The following is a 17,260-nucleotide window of genomic DNA, read 5'->3' as shown; positions in this document are numbered from 1 at the left end:
CACAACAAAGATTAACACAACAAACATGATGTCACTCAGAAAATGCATAAAAAGAAGAAGCATATATCTGCAGTTTGGCAAATGCAATAATAAAGACATGGTTTCCATGTTTACTCATGTCAAGACCACAGACCCTTGTTCAGCAGAAAGCTTTGTCCCTGAAGTCCATCTGTGAGGGTTTGTGTCTGGCTGTACTGTCAGTGGACAGGCGACGGCTGTGAAGCTGCGGAGAACAAGTCTGTTACGGTGTGAAGACACTGAATGCATTAGAGACTACAGGCTGTCATGAGGCTCAGTCATGGCTTATCTCAAGTCTTTTCTCTGTCATGATTTCATACACCAGAGTAATGTTAAAGCTGTCAACAGGTTATGAGTTTCTTACATAATCAGACGACTCCACTTAAAGATTTAACACGAATACATGGTTATTTTAAAGTAGTATTATAGTTAAAGCAATTTTGGAAGTGATGCTTTTCCAGCCACTCACTCCCATATGGGACAAGGTTAGGTGATTAACTCTTTGAAACCTGAGCAAAAATTTCTGTCTAAAACATGGGGAGAGGGCAATGAGCGACAAAAGAAATCACCAAAAAAGTGTAAAGAAATTGTGTAAAAAATGAAAAAGAAAGTTTACAAAAAACAAACAAGAAAATTGCATGGAAATTAGTTTTTTAAAAAAGGAAGTTGAAATAAGAAAATTACCTGAAAATTAGTGAAAACAACATTAAATAGAAAGTAAAAAAAAAAGACCTGGGTGCATAAAATTGTAATAATTTTGTAACTGATATTTTAAATATGTAACTATAATATTTGTGAATATAGTTTTTCCCTTACTTTTTAAATAACTCTCTAAATCTGTTAATTTCTTGCAATTTGTGGAGCAATTTTTGCCAAATTGCTGGTTGCCTTTTTCCACGTTTTTCAAAGAAATATTACAAACTAGCTCAGCGAGTTCGAGCAAGTTCCTAGTAAGTTCTTAGCGAGTTCAAAGGGTTAAATGAGCACTACACTGATACAGTGCTGCATTTCCATAAAGTTTGCAGACTTGTGAGAGACAGATTAAAACTAACAATGGTTAAAAATGAAACAGCAAAAGCCCTTTGGTCCTGAGTTTGGGTAATTCTTCAAGAATATTGGATCCTACGATTCCCATAATCTCTGTTCGGTAAATACTTGCGCTTTTCAACACAACCTTTTATGATCAAACATTGTAGTCTTCAAGTCCAAACTGAGATAACCCTGATGACATCACCATGGTTCATTTCTTTCAGACTTTAGAGCATGAGTCCGTATAATATCTTTCTCTGTCAGATAACTGCTGGCATGGCGCTCCCAGCACTTCCAGCTTGTACAGCAAAACACTCACCAGCAACATTCAGTGTGCGACCAGTGTGCAGCCACAAATGGGCTTCTCTGTCTTTGTTGTGATAGTTTCTGCCTGACATTTCATACAGCGCTGGAGAGACAAACGTAGCCAGAACAAGCTTCTCCTCCATTTTCTTGTTTAGAAGTGTGACAAGTCCCAACCCAAATAATATATGATTAGTTGCCTGAAAAGTGGTGAAGGTGACAGCAGCGCCTGTCTAAATTGTTCAGATTTTCAACTCAAAGGACAAAAAAGTTGAAGCACTCTAAAAACAAAGATACTGGGTCTAGTGCTTGTGTCTAGGCGGCTGCAAACACTCTCTTTTCATTGGGAGAAACTGAAAAAAGGTCACTGGCAATCAGATAAAAAACTGGAGAAACATACATGACGGTAAACAGAATGTTATCTACACATAAGAGCTACGTTACGTTGTCAGCTCCTGAAAACTATTTGCCTTATCCATGGAAAACTGACTCTCCCAAAACTTGCAGTGATTTTTACTAATTCCATGACTTTCCCATGCCTGGAAAATGTGACTGTGAAATTCCATGACTTTTCCAGACTGTCCATGACCATGGGAACCCTGACTGTACACAAGAAAAAAGTCCAGATTTCAAAATACTCACAAATTTTGTTTTATTTTAACAGTAAAAAGTCAACAACAAAAATATTTACATGAACAAAATACTGAAAAAAACATTAAAAAATGACTTCATTTTGCCACAGCTGGTGACAGCAAACAGTTCCTTTAGTTTTCACTCTACAGAGGGCATCACACGACGTATGTGGTGTGTGTTCACCTCTTGTGTTTAGGTACGGTCACATTACTCTTCTGTCTTGCAAATATTTGCTTCATCTCTAATTCAATTCAAATCAAGCCCGATTGATAAAAACGAGCGTGCGTCTCACACTTCAGTTTGTTTATCGCTCACATCAAAAACAAAACATCACACTCTGAGTATGGAGAAATTTAACGTACCAGAAGACTAACGTGATCGTACCTTTGGTGTGTGTTAGTTTGGTTTTAAAGGGGCGGGGGGCAGACTGGCTGAGGCCTGCTCCAGGAAGGCCAGTGGTCCAGGAGGGGGGAGGTCTGAGGGTTTGCGGTGCTGGACGCTAACATCCTCGAGCACTTGTTGCCAGTGGTGCAGTTTGGACAAGTGTTTCTGAACCAGCAATTCTTTCCTCTGTAGCTCGTTACGTAACTCTGACACATCCTGAAGTGAGAAAAAAAAATGTTCGTGAGAAGAGAGAAGGCGCATCAACAAATGGAGAGAAATAAATAATTTGTAAACACTGACAGCATGTAACAAACTCAGGTCGAAGAAATGAAGGCAATGCCAGTGAAACCTGGAAATAACATTTTGGGAGCTTGAGATCTAAACGAGATGTTGTTTTGCTTACAAAGTGCAAATCCTAAAAATACAGAGGGGAAATAAGTGGGTGGGAGGTGGAGGGGAAAACTTGTCATTATGATAATTTACCTCTTTTACCACCTGCTCTGGTTTCTGCACCGATAACTGAAGCCTTTTCTGTAAGAAGAAACACTCTGTCTGTCGAGCCACGTCCAGAAACTTCTGTATGCATTGGTCAACACCTGCAATCATCAAACAAACAGATAAAGATCGATAAAAAGATTACAATAAAAGATAAACAAAAAATTCCATAACCAAAAAATATATATTGGAGGCTTCACCCACCAGTTCGAATCTCCTCCTGGTCAGTTCCATTAACGTAATCTTGGCTGACCAGCGAAGCAAAACATGCCTGAAGAATAAATGCAGAGAAGAAAATGTCATTAAAAACCTAAATGGTGGTATTGTAGCCCTCTAGCTCCTGCCTGGATGAATAAAAGTTGTTTTATACAAAGCAAGGATTTTCTTTTGAAAAATGTGCACAGAAATCTTCATCAGTTTGGTTTCTCATCACCCAAATTTGTACGACAAAAACTGAGATGACAAACTCAACAACTACATTAAGGACAAAAAAGGGCTTGAAATTGCAATGCAGCTGCTAACGTTTTATTTTGGTCAAGGAACGGGGCTCGCCACAGCAGCTTTATTTTAGGTTTTATGTAGTTAACTTTAGCACATTTGATATTCTCTATCTAGATATGTTTTTGTTGTGTGGAATGGACACTCACTGAGCTTCATTCACAAAAAAAAAACACACCAAAAAGGAAAATGGCAACAGACTCTATGCATAGTTGTCATGAGGAAAATATACTGGTGGATTTCCTTTATTCCTGCACAACATTTTTGCATTGCACTGGTGGGAAAGCTTAAAGGATGACAACCAGCAGGTCTCGAATGAACAAGTTGTTGTCTTGTTTGGAGTATCTTGAGTAAAGAAAATCAAATCAAAGATTGTTATTGTGATGTTGAGACGTTGCTATCATTTGGGTTTAAATATGACTAACACAAAGAAAGGAAGGATTAAATATATCATTTAAACGTCAACTGTCAGTCTCAAATGAGGCCAGCATGTGTCAGCTGGCGTGACTTGTTAGCAGTTTAGGAACAACTTTTGGCGTTTTTAATGTTGGAGAAGGAAGCTGGAGCGGACCGGGTCCAGGTTGTGAAGATTAACGAGTTAAGTCTGCAAGTTAGCCAGTCGTGGAACGTAACTAAGTACATTTACCGAAGTACTTTACTTAAGTACAAAGTTGAAGTACTTTTATTTTACTTGAGTACTTTCTTTTCATGCCTCTTTATACCTATATTTCACTACATTCCAGAGGGAAGTATTGTACTTTTTACTTCACTACATTTACCTGACAGCTTTGGTTACTAGTTACTTTACATTTTATGATTTTACCATAAAAAAACATAAGAATTTAAAATATGACATTTGTCATATATTAATCTACCCAAACATACAAGTACAGCTGAAACAATAATGATGATTAATCAATTAGCAAATTGACAGGAAATTAATTGGCAACTATTTTGATGGATACTGAAGTCATTTTCTAATTTTCTTAACTTTTTTGTCATTGATTTTCTTTCAATCAGACATTCTACACAATAAACAAATGACTAAGAAAACAACAAACTAAACAACAACAGAAAGACAGACTATAATGACACAAACACTTCGCACATGTACCCATATATAATGAAATAATAACTAATAAATAGAGAGAGGTTATCCCAGACTTCAGAAAATTTCCTCTTTGTATTATTCATCCGAGCTAAAATGATTTTGGGAGTTTTTTTTCCTCACTCTTTTTTAGATATTCATGCATTGTGTATATTTGATCATCAAGTATAGCAACTAAATACTTTATCCGCCACTGAAGCTTCGGCTCATTTATTTTTGGTGTTACAAATTATTACATTTTAAAGTTACAAATACATGATTTACTGGATAAAGACACGATGATAAAAGGTAATCTTTCTACATCCCTCTGAAGGGGGACTGCAGCATCTTAGCGACACCGGAGATGGAAACGTTAAATCAAGCTAGCTAAATCAGCTAACTGCAGTTAGCATACACAGCTAACTGGAGCTAGCAGATTAGCCTCCTACCTCGAAGGAAGCCTCCAGTTCATCCACCAACGTGTTGTTTCCCGGGGCTCGGGGGACGGTACCGGGGAAGCCCGGCTGCCCCGGTCCACCGGGACCCCCCACGGGATGAGCACCGGGCGGCTGCTGACCGGAGAACATCCCGCTCATAGACGAGGCCATCCTGGTCTGTGTCTGGCTGCTCCGCGCATGCGTAGACAGAAAGCTGTTCCTTTTGGCCAAAAGTATGTGGACAGTCTTGTTTACCAAGGTTCCTGCAGCTTAAGACAAGTTAAATTTAAGACTTCTAAAGATTTTTAATGCCACTTGTAATTAAATTTGAGACCAATTTTACAAAAAACAAAAAACTGAGAAAAAAAAACATGAACCCACATCAGTCACTTAGTATTAGGAGCAATTTTGTCCAAATGTGGTGAACGTGTGGTTGGTGCCTCTATCCTTATCTGCTTTATGGTAATACGACAGGCATTCCTTTTATTATTTAAAAGTTGTTCATCACCAATTATTTTGAGATTTCACTTCATTTTTTTTTTTTACATTTTTAAGACATTTGACAAATTGATTTAAGACATTTTCATACCAATTAAGGCCTTAATTTTAGATTAATGAATTAAATGCCTTTTAAGACTTTTTAAGGATTCACAGGAACCCTGTTAACATATTTTTGTTTGCTTATGTTTGTTTTTCGTGGTTTCAAGTTGCAGTAAATATATTAGACCAGTGGTTACCAACCTGGGGGTTGTACATAAGTACATAAGGATGAAGAAAGAAAACATGTATTACACACATTTTTAAGGGTGGGTAAAAATCAATACTGTATAGTACTACGATAATTTGTGTGGCAATATTGTATTGATATATGAACACAAAGTAGTGAATACTGTTACTAAACAAATTTTTAATATTGCAAAAAGAAATGAAAGCCCACTAGAATCATAAAATCAATGTCTTTTTCAGTCCACTAATGCTGCTGCAATAAAAATGAAATGAAAATTTTAAAGAGATTAAAACTTTTTTTTGACAAAGTTTTCCCTTATTTTGCACTCGGAAAAAGCTAAGAAATGTTAATAGATTATATGTTATCACAATACTCAGTATATTGCAAACACTTAAAATCACAATAATATTGTATTGTGACCTAAGTATTATGATAATCTCGTATTGTGGGGCCTCTGGTGATTCCCACCCCAGCAAATTATCTGAATATTCTTCAGACTCTTTGTTTTTCTTGTGTACTTCTGCACGTTACCCTCTTTAGACTATTAGAAATCAGTCATTTCAAGCAATTTAAGAAGAAAAAAAAATACATTTCCTCATTCCTCAAGTCCAACCAAAGAGGGTGAGTACACTGTACTGACTGTAAAGCCCCTCAACTTAAATTTGTCGTATAGGTTAATAAATAAAATTGACCTTAATGCCAACAAGCAGATATTGCATTTTCTTACAGAGTCACAAGCTAGAAAGGTTTGGAACCACCTGTTTTAGATAAGAAAGCTCTTCCAGCTTCATGGAAACAGTTTTGGGAGGGCCCTTTCCTGGTTACGACATGAAAATGCCGCTTACACAATGAGAGTTCCATTTAAAAAAGGTTTTTCAGTGTTTGATGAAAGAGAACTTGACTGGACTTTTGGGTAAACACAACCCAATATTGCCCAACAGTCACAGTCACTGTGGCTGAGTGCAAATCCCTGCAGAGGGAGTAGATGCTGTAATCACATTAATTCCCTATGTTCCACCTGAATAAGGTTTCAACAATCATATAATGGTGTCCACATACTTTTGGCCAAGTTGTGTGCATACACGTCATGTCAACACCAACCAGACAACAAATGTGTCACAAACATAATTATAGTTTTACAGAGTTTATTTTATACAACATATAAATTATGTGCGCTATGTAGTTACTACAGAGTTTTAGGTGTTTTTAGTTGAAATCACGACACTGTGGAGAGACACTGAACCTGTATTACACAGGGAGGCATATTCAGACCCATCAGATTGGTTTAAAAATATAGCTATGAACACTGCCAATATTTTCAAAGCTCTTCCATGGGGATGATACTGTTTACACAGATAAATTTGGCCGTTGTTGAAAATTCAGTATTGAATCTTTGCCAGAGAAAAAGCTCACAGTCCTGTGTCCAATCTGATATTTGTGTCGACGCCTCAGCCATCGTGGGCAAGTCCGGCAGCAAACTCCACCAGCGTACGCGTTGGTCTTCCAGACATGCCTTTTCTCAGGTAGGGAACTTCGTCTTTGTTACTCATCACACCTGCGATGTCCAGATGGGCCCAGTGAGGAGCTGTGACAAACTCTCTCAGGAACGCAGCTGCCGTGCACGCACCGCCAGATCTAGAGAGAAAGTCAACAGACAGAACAGTCAAATTCAGTTAAATGAAGCCATGAATATACTCCTGAGTCCTGCTCTTCAACTAATTCAGGCAAACATGCTGTTATCAAAATAACCCTGTTATTCTCATCCAGCTACTTGGGTCTCAATTTGTTTATCCTGGATGACCTTATCCTGAATAACACTACATTCTTTTACCTTGGGCTCCACAATATTTACACGTTTTCATTACTGTTAAACAGTGCATGAACTAACAAACTCTGGAGTTTCAGCCACGGGGGCAGCGGTTTGTTTCCTTTGTGAAACCACAAGTCAGTCAAGTTATTCTGACTTCGTTTTTTTTTTTGTTGCATTTTTGCCTTTATTAGATGGACAGGAGATTGCTAGCATGAAAGGGGGAGAGAGAGCGGGGATGCAGCAAAGGGCCGCAAGTCAGATTCGAACATGCGGCCGCTGCAGAAAGGACACTGCCTTTATATATGGGACGCCTGCTTTATCCACTGAGCCAGCAAACGCCCCAAGTCAAGTTATTCTAATGTTAACATAGTTAGATTGTGTAGCATACTATGCTAGTGACATACAAGATAAAACTGTACATTTCCTATGAAAACAAACGTTTATCTTTAGAAGCCACAATAAATGAAAAGAGCATAAACTGCAAACCCCCAGGATGTACGCCGGCCTATGAAACCAATTCTCATAGTGGTCTAACAGTGGAGTTACAACTCCCAAGTCTGTCACTGGGCCCAAAAGACGTCTCGGATACATTTTTTTTAGTGTCACAACCTCCGCAAAATGATTTGTTTCAATATCAGAATTTAACCCATTTGGTCTGACCATTCGGAAAGTTTAGAATAAGGTTGCAGCAAAATACCAGCTTTAAGGTAGATCTTGATATGAAAGTTGTTGATTATCATACTGTATACATTTGCTTATCTACAATATTGAAAAAAATCCAACTGAACAGAGAATTTTACCTCTATTTGGGTTATTATCAAAAAGAAGACTCTTCACACAAACCTCCATTAAAATTTTAGTTTCAAGTCTTAATTATAATGATAAAACTTTTGTCAAACCAAAACAAACCTTTCTGTTTTCATTACCTGAAAATCTCATACTGTTACAACCCTAATCTAGAAGAGTCACAAGAATAATTAATTTTATTAATGTTCAAGTTAGGAGAGCGCGAAACCAAACTTAGCTCCATCAGCTGAGCGGTAGTCTTTAGTGCGCCTGCTCTTTGGGCCACATGGTGCAGAGGCAGTGCCATCATTTCGAACTGTGTAAATCAAGCTTTTCTGGCTTCATGTGTCATCGAGTGGTGAAGGGATGACGTACTTTTGTAGGCCAACCAGGAAGTATGCACCGCACTATTTCCCTTGTCAAAAATTTTTGAATGAGATTTTCGATTATTGCCAAAAATAAACCCTCTGATGAACAAAAGTTTATGGGACTTGCACGTTTTGTTCAGCGTGATAATCTTCACAGATGAACACCACTTTTGCGTATTTTGAAGCGTAAATGAAATCGAAGCAAAAAGCTATTGTTAGACTACATGAAATACATCGTAACTGCCTGACTTAAACATCACCACTACAAACACCGTAAAAACACGTAAAACACAATCGAAAAAAAAGTGCAAGTCTCTAAAGCTGTAAAGGCGGACAAGTGGGTTGAATGAGTTTCTAACGTCTAACGTCTCCGACAAACACGGTAGTCCCATTCACTTGTTAGCAACCGACCTTTTTAAGACGAGTAAAACCTTAAAAGTTCAAAAATTGGGTTTAAGCGGACGTATTTTATGTTGCAGAACAAATATATTTAGCCTGTTTTAACAACAGACCTTATTTAAGGCATTTTATCTAAAACCCATTCAAAAAACCCACTGACTTTACGATGAGGGAACCGTAATTGCTGAAAGGCTAAGACTTGCGCGTTATAGGAATCATTACTTCACCACTCTAATGAGCAACTTTTATAGGAATGAACGGGGTCTCCAACACTGTATCCATGTCTCTTAATATATCCATGGTAAAATGGCGCACCATTCCTGACAATGATCGTCCAAAACCGATGCAGGAGGGCACCTGCAGGGTCATAGTTTGACATTTAGGGACACAGACCAAGTGTTGCTATGTGATGAGTTGGGACTGAATGTGTTGCAGTAATCTACGTGTGAAGAAGCGGGCCGTGTACTCGTCTGATGTCTGAAGCGGGAGCTGCAGGCGTTCACTCGGTGCTGTGAGATACGTACCGGCTGTACTTGCCGATGTTGTTGAGGTCAGCCAGCTGGCTGTCAGTCACCTGTCTGGTGTAATGCTGGAACAGAGGCATCCGCCACACTCTGTCACCTGTCACAACACTAGCCTACACACACACACACACACACACACACACACACCATTAGTCAACTCAGGAGCTGATGGACTGAGACATTGTGAGTGTGGTCACTGAGTATGCAGAGCACCTTGTGCAGCTGCTCCCAGAGCCAGTCAGAGTTTGTAAACACTCCAGTTGCTGCAGAGCCAAGAGCCACATCCATCGCACCTTGGAGACAGAAAGAGACAACTCTGAATATTTTCTATTCATATCTGCATAACTTTGATTTAATCTTGCAACATTATCAGCCTGAGGTTGCTTTTACACCTGCATTCACACTAACTTCTTACCATCAAACTAACATGTAAACATGAACTCATGTGGAGAGACAACTTTTGGTTTTGCTGTCATCTTGCATCATTAGTGAATAAGGACTTGGGCTGCACAACATCAGAAAAATATGTGATATGCAGTAACATCTTTGTTTTATTACTTGTGATAAATAAACACATATTGAGTACAAAAAGTACAAAACAGTACCCAAAAAAGTACACAAAAATACTGAAATAAAAAAACTGAAAGGAAACTCGAAAAATCCCTGTGTGGAATATCACAGTCTCTGTGTTTGTTGTGCAAGTTCACATAACAATGACGATTTAAAAAAACAAAGTATTGTGCAAAGCTGACATGGACCCACATAGGGAAATGAGACTCCAGTGAATGACAGTAATTCATGCAGCACTTTCTTGCAGTTTATGTGTTATAATTTAATTCTCTGGTGTCACAAAGAGCTCATGAATAACTGGTTATGACACTACAACTGGACCAGATACAGTGTGTCAAGAACAAGAAGAGACGGGTTGAAACAGGACAAAAAAAACCTTATGTGCCATAATAACATTAGTGGGCATTTTTTCCTTTATAATGAAGATATTCACAGGGGAATAAGAGGGGGACTATGACTTATACTACATACACACACACCTGTGTACTGCTGCACCTCTTTAAAATATTGCATTTTCCTTAATTATATGCATTTTTATATTAAATTAATGGGTTTTATTATCCATCTTATGTTATGCATTCTGTGCACTCTATTTTCATCCTTATTTTATCTTACTTTTAAGTATAGTATTATACTAGTATTTTTTAGTATTTTAGTATTATCAGGTGGGTTTTATCCATGTGAAGATGCATTCTGTAATTTCTTTGTTGTAAAGCAGATTGGGCTGTATTTCTTGTAAAGGTGCAATACAAATAAAGTTTAGTATTATTATTATTATTATTATTATTATTATTATGGACCTTTTACACAGCAGACATTTGGATTGTCATTGTAGGAAAACTTAAAAAATAGCTCAGTTCCATTAAGTGCCCCAGTAAGATATATAACACCAGGACCTCCCATAAATGCAATGAAGCTGTTAATGTTATTATATACACCAGTGCTTGTCCTATTATGACATGGCAAAATATCTGCTGTGAAAAAGTTGTTTAAACCATTTTTAACTTTCTGATGTATCTGGGGGAATTCCAGAGGTACTTCCTCATGACTTTGCATAAAATATACAATGTTTGTTCAGATCAATTCCTTCACAGTTTTCACAGAAAAGCAGCTTTAAAGGCGGTGTCAGTCTGACTGTGTGGTTCAAAACAGCAGCTCAATTTACAGCAACCAGAAATGAAAGTCACATTGAAATGAAAACCAGCCGCATAAATATGATGTAACTGCGACATAATGATAAAAACATCACTTGTTTTTGTCACCAGTGTCACAGTATAAATTAATTAATTGATAAATCTCACCTGTTAATGTGGCAACATTAACGATGGCTCTGGGGTTGAACGTGTGTCCGTAACACAGGGCGTCAGCGAGAATCAGTCGGCCCTCTGCATCTGTATTATCAACCTGTGCATGACAATAATAAAAATCTGTTCAGCTGTACACACACACATGTAAGTTCAGCCACATGTCACACTGAGCTAACTGAAACTTTCATCATCACACGTCCACCCACCTGGATTGTTTTTCCATTTCTGGCTGTGACGACATCACCTGGTTTAGTGGCTTTTCCGCTGGGCATGTTCTCACACAGAGGAGCCAGACCTGATTTAATGAAACACGAGGAAACACACAGCTGAAGAGATTTGTTTTCACTTAAACATTACAGCAGATTTGTCTGTTAACCCAAAAATAAGTGCATACAGTGATTCAAAGTTCAAAATCTTTTACACGCCATCTCAGGTGCTCAACACCAAATTGGAACCAAACCTCCTGTCAGCTCTGTTTGGGGTCATGGATGGGTAGATGCAATTAACTACAGAAAAACGACGCACTTTAGGCTTTGCCTCCCTTCTGGCTCGGAGAGCAAGACTGCTCAGGTGGAGGCATTTTTCCTCACCTACTCACACACAATGGCTGGAAGACATCTTGTCCTGCTTAAAAATTGAGAAAATTAAATACTCAATTCAGCAATCAAATGTTAAATTCCAGAAAGCGTGGGGTCCTTCTCTTAAAGCATCCCAGACCCTGTAAAGCTGAAATACGCTGCACACTATTCACTCACTTAGCGCAGACTTTAAGTGCGACACTCAGCTCATACTTCAGCACACTGACAGTGACTGGGGAGGGATTATTTTATACATTTCTAGATGTGCATGGTTTTTGAACTTTTATTTGTCACCTTTACTGATGTTTACTCAATCCATGTTTAATTGGATACACTGATGCCAGCTGCTGTTAATATATACCTATGCTTATCTCATATACCTTCAATGACCATTCAGCAGTGCACTTCTGATATATACCGAAAAAATTCAATTAAAGAAAAAGATTTTGATTTATTAAAAAAAATCCTTTGTTGGTACTTCATAATCTATGATAGAAAAAAAATATGTTAGAGGATCTATACTGTCAAAAAACTCACCAATAATGTTGACTGGCAGTTTCAGAGCAGCTGCTGTGACGATAGACGCACACACGGTGGCAGCTCCTCCCATATCAGCTCTCATTGCATCCATGGAAGGAGACGGCTTCAGAGAAATACCACCACTACCGACCAGTGAGGGAGGCAGAGGGGACAAAAAAAAAAAGAACATTGTAATATTTTTTTTTTTTTTTCGTTTGGAGGTAATGAGCTGGAGTGCGTGTTATCATGGCATACCTGTCAAAGGTGATGCCCTTGCCCACTAAGAGCAGTGGGGCCTGCGTGCTGTCAGGAGAGCCGTTGTATTGCAGCTCCAGGAAGACGGGGGGCTCCTCTGAGCCTTTAGACACACTGAGAAACGCTCCCATCTGTTGCTCCTCTATCCAAGCCTGAGATCTACAGAAACACACCAGTTGTTAGACAAGAAGTCAAGCACAAAAAATATTTTAAGTATAGGATAGTTTGGATTAGCTGACAGGATTTGTACATATACCCACTATATATACCCCTCCAAGGGGGTTATGTTTTCTGTTTGGTTTTTTTGTCAGCAGTATTACAGGAAAACTAACCCAATTTTGATAAAACTTGGTGCAAAGGTGGAGGATGGAGCAAGGAAGAACTCCTTAAACTCTAGAGCAGATCATTAATTATTTTTCATTTTTATTGCGAGACAGGGCATTTGGCCTTGGTGGAATAAATGCCATTCATCTTAATCTTGATCCTTTGGTCACTGGCCACATAAATAGCCGCATAGTTTAACATCTGGTAGCACTATAAGAATTAAATTACTATTTATTTGTTTTACTTTTACTATTTATATATTGTATTTTATCTTATGCCCTAAGCATTGAATGTCATTGTATCATCTGTACAATGACAATAAAGATATTCTTTTCTAAGAAGTAGCTGGATTGATTTATGTCCCAAAATGCCTTTCTTATTATATAATATCATTATAGACTACACACGTCTAAAATGCACTTAAAATTAAAGTATGTTTTTCACATCTTTGCTGCATGTCATGTTGTCATTTTTTCAGAGTACTGTGGGGAAACTGCAACAACCATGATGCACAAACCTCTTATTTACTGTGACTCGCTCTGCATGCGGCGTGAGTTTCTCTTCGATGGTGTTGGCAAAAGCAGTAGGAGTGATGTGATTGGCTGGAGCTTCCATGAGCAGCCGTGCCAGGTTCTGACCCTCTGCATACGTGACTCCTTTCTGCCACCCAGCCGAGTCCGCACTGAGAGGAAATACACACAGACATAAATACATACATCAGAATGATGCTGCATACATCTGTGAGTAAGTGAGTAAAATGCCTCCGCTTGGCGTTACAGCTCATTTGTTAGTCTACCTCCCATGAAGCTGTGTGGTCACTTTGGTCTTCTTCTTGGATTTAAGTTGGTCGTACTGGAACAAACCCAGAGCAGCGCCTTCTGCTGCTGACTGGGCATGACCGCAGCCGTCCACGTCCACATGCTTCACCTCCAGGTCCTGAAGTAACCGGCAGCCAGCTGAACACACATACACGCACACACAAATACACAGATGTCAGACAGGTACGAACTCCAGTGTGCAACCAAGAGTAAGACGAGCAGAGTCGCGAGTCTTACCCGAAACTGCCTGTCTGATGTTCTCCTTGCTGGCGTCCCAGTTTTCTGCCCCGCAAACACCTGCACTGGGCTTACCGAGCCCGACCACCGCCACACACGGGAAGTCCTGAAGAAGACACAGGAAAGACTGAATTACTCCAAAGTTGTCACGAGACGGATTTATCTTAAATAACGTCACACCTTTTTACCTTGTGGATTCCATAAAATATTCGGCTTTTGCCTTTCTTTAGAGTCGGTCCAGAGCTGCAGAGAACAAAACAAAAACAGTTTTTTAACCAACGAGACAACAAGTTAGTCAGCCACACTGAGTCTGTGTGATATCCAGTAGAAATTCACCGGGACTGTGAGTATCTTTTCACAGTTGAAGAACAGGGATGTATATGTATGTTTATGTATGTATATATGTATGTGTATATATTTGATATCTTGTTATTTATGTATTCATAGTTTAGGTTTAAAAAGGTAAGCATATGCAGAATTATTAGCTAATGAATAATGAAGAGGGGGTGGGATTAGATAACTTCACACTTCTTCGCACTCCTTTTTGAACATGTAATAAGAATCGACTGTTTTCTTATGCACTATTCTTTTGTTGGTTCATCTGTTTATGGCCTTGAAAAAAAGTACATGTTCTAAATAAAGATTTCAATCAATCCATCAATATACTATAATCACATAATAAGACAGATACAAACAGACGTCACAGACTCACATTTTCAGAAGTTCAGAGAGTTTCCCAGACAAAGTTTGGTCAAAACTTGCAGCTGCTTCAGTAAGATCACTGCCGCCCTCCTCTCCCTCCTTCTCAAACACACCCAGCACCAGACCCTACGGACACACACACACACACACACACACACACACACACACAAACACAGTAAGGGACCCTCTCAATCCCACGAGCCATCTCCCTTGTCTCTCTGTCAGTTAACACATCAGTAGCTCTGGACCTTATAAAGCAAATCACGCTTGTTTGTAACTCCTCCTTCCTTGTGTGTTGTCATGGCGATCCAATCAACAGTCAGCAGTTTGTTTGTGTCTCATACTATTTAATGGTGAAAGCACCTCTGGTTCACTAAATAGTTGTCTTTGTTATTTATAGATTATGATGCATAGTGAGCAATTCTATGTGTTGACCCTTGACCCCTATATATTGATTTGAATATAACCTGAGTAAGTTACTTTCAATCTTTCTTTGTCTGTTTTTTTTTTTTTTTTGGGCTATTTATTTATTGGTTGCAGGTCGATTCTGAATTAACCACAAGTGACTGAGGAATATATCAGGTTTGTAAAAAAAACACTTTATTTTTAAGTACAGATCTACAGGCTTTGTTAAGGGACTCATTTACCATGCTAATCTGCTTTTTCCAGAACGGCAATTATTGTATTGCACTGTTCTTGGTAATATCAGGCCTATTAACATGCTGTGCCTTTGCAGCGTCTCTGGTCTTGAAGCAGTTTTATGCAATGTTTTGGTAGCAGAGCTATTTATGCACTAAGTTTAAAGAAACTGCACTTTATTCTTGCAACATATATTATTTAATTGTGTGCAATTCCATATGTTGTTTACATTTTGTGAAATAAAGTTAAATATGTGGTAATTTATCTTTTGGTGTGGACCTTGTACTGATGATGAAGGAGGAATGTGTACCCCATGGATGGACCAGTTGGAAACCACTGCATTATAATGTCATACTGGCACAAATCATCTCAGAGATGACACTGAATATGTTGAATAGCTGTGTTTCTGTTCTGTATTGAACCATCATGTTGATCATGTCTGACACCTTCACAATTATTATAAAAAATATTTGTTGCAATCGATGCAAGTTACCATTTATTACTGCACTGAAGCTGCACTTCTGTTTATTCAAAATTGTTTTTTGAAGTGCAAAAACAACGACAAATCACTAAACACAACCGAAAATCAGAAATTACAACTGCACTACCTTCTAAGTTTTAGAAGTTAATGTTGCGTGTTCTTATTTGCAGTTGTGTTTTGTGATTTGTTATAAATTAAAGTACCTTATACATAAATGCACTTTTTGGCAGTTTTTGATACTTAAAATACACCGATAGGCTACCTCTATAAATAAATACACCACCGTAAATGAAACATCTAAAGAAACTATATTGAGGGAATAAGACCAGTGGAAATACAGTATGTACAAATACTGTTAAGTGTGTATTTGTCTCGTGCGAGTTACTGATGTAACTGTCAGCCGTCTGACTAACGGCTAACGGCTACTTACTTTCCTGTCGTGCAGGTGAGTCTGTGACGCAGAAAATGACCTGCAGTGTTTTGTCCGCACAGCCGTCTGCGCAGCTCTCCTCAGAAGAAGCATTGTCATCTGCTGTTCATATATAATCCCAGAAACAAACTATTAATGCAGAGGTTTGGAGGTCGCATGCATGTGGAAATGGTGCAGATCGACCTGACTGAGTCGCGTTTGTCATACGTCACCAACAAGCGACAAACACGGACATTTGTCGCCACCTTCCGGCAGCAGCTGCACGAGGACAGGACTGTAACACCTGTGACTTAACCCTTTAACGCCCAGACCGACATCGGTTTTCCTGTGCCGAATTTAAACGCCTTTCACAAGCATTTTAACCTCTTAGAATATTGGTTTGGTTTCTTTCAAAACGCAGGAAAAACATAATGAGCAACTTGGCAAGAAATATCCTGCAAACTGAAATAAATATAAATAAATAAAAATATTGTTAAATAAAATGTGACATGAACTATAAGAACTATATTTACAGAAAGAAAGGAAAGAAAAAAGAAAAAGAAAACACACAAAAAAGAGGAAACACATACTCCAACTAATACTTTTGTGAATATTTGTTTGTCACAAGTGTGTTAGTATCCAGGAGAATACAACAAATGTAACACATGTCATGAAAATCCATCAATGATGGCCAAAGAGACTTTTTTTCAACAGTTCTTTTATTTTCACCTTCATAACAGCTTTAGATGTAAGGACCTTTTTATAAGTTAAACTGAATAAAAATCAAATGATAATTATGAAGTCTTGCTCTGTTTGTGGAAAATCACATACTTCACATTTATCATATATGCCAAAAACTTTGTGTAAAATAAATCATTATTCACATGCACACTTTCTGTCAGGGTAATTACTGTACAAAACTA

At 38.4% G+C, this 17,260-nt stretch overlaps 2 protein-coding genes across 2 annotated transcripts; both read right to left on the bottom strand.

Annotated features, from left to right (window-relative positions):
* Positions 1–2,015: 2,015 nt before the first annotated feature.
* med28 (mediator complex subunit 28) lies at positions 2,016–5,060 on the bottom strand. The gene is made up of 4 exons (XM_042485520.1): positions 4,897–5,060; positions 3,067–3,133; positions 2,851–2,963; positions 2,016–2,583 (listed from the first exon to the last, which is right to left on the bottom strand). Exons 1-4 carry the CDS (start codon positions 5,053–5,055, stop codon positions 2,380–2,382), a joined length of 543 nt encoding a protein of 180 aa, XP_042341454.1. The 5' UTR covers positions 5,056–5,060; the 3' UTR covers positions 2,016–2,379.
* A 1,679-nt stretch (positions 5,061–6,739) lies between these two features.
* On the bottom strand, positions 6,740–16,540 carry lap3 (leucine aminopeptidase 3). The gene is made up of 13 exons (XM_042485384.1): positions 16,359–16,540; positions 14,819–14,934; positions 14,295–14,349; positions 14,107–14,212; positions 13,848–14,007; positions 13,569–13,733; positions 12,728–12,886; positions 12,491–12,615; positions 11,582–11,670; positions 11,370–11,472; positions 9,712–9,791; positions 9,499–9,611; positions 6,740–7,246 (listed from the first exon to the last, which is right to left on the bottom strand). The coding sequence occupies exons 1-13, from the start codon at positions 16,455–16,457 to the stop codon at positions 7,060–7,062; spliced, it is 1,557 nt and encodes a 518-aa protein (XP_042341318.1). The 5' UTR covers positions 16,458–16,540; the 3' UTR covers positions 6,740–7,059.
* Between the last annotated feature and the right edge of the window lie 720 nt (positions 16,541–17,260).

Source organism: Plectropomus leopardus, chromosome 4 (genome assembly GCF_008729295.1).
Source record: "Plectropomus leopardus isolate mb chromosome 4, YSFRI_Pleo_2.0, whole genome shotgun sequence".
Classification (NCBI taxonomy): Eukaryota; Metazoa; Chordata; class Actinopteri; order Perciformes; family Serranidae; genus Plectropomus; species Plectropomus leopardus.
The sequence above is the reverse complement of the archived record's forward strand: the minus strand, read 5'-3'. Positions and strand labels throughout refer to the sequence as shown.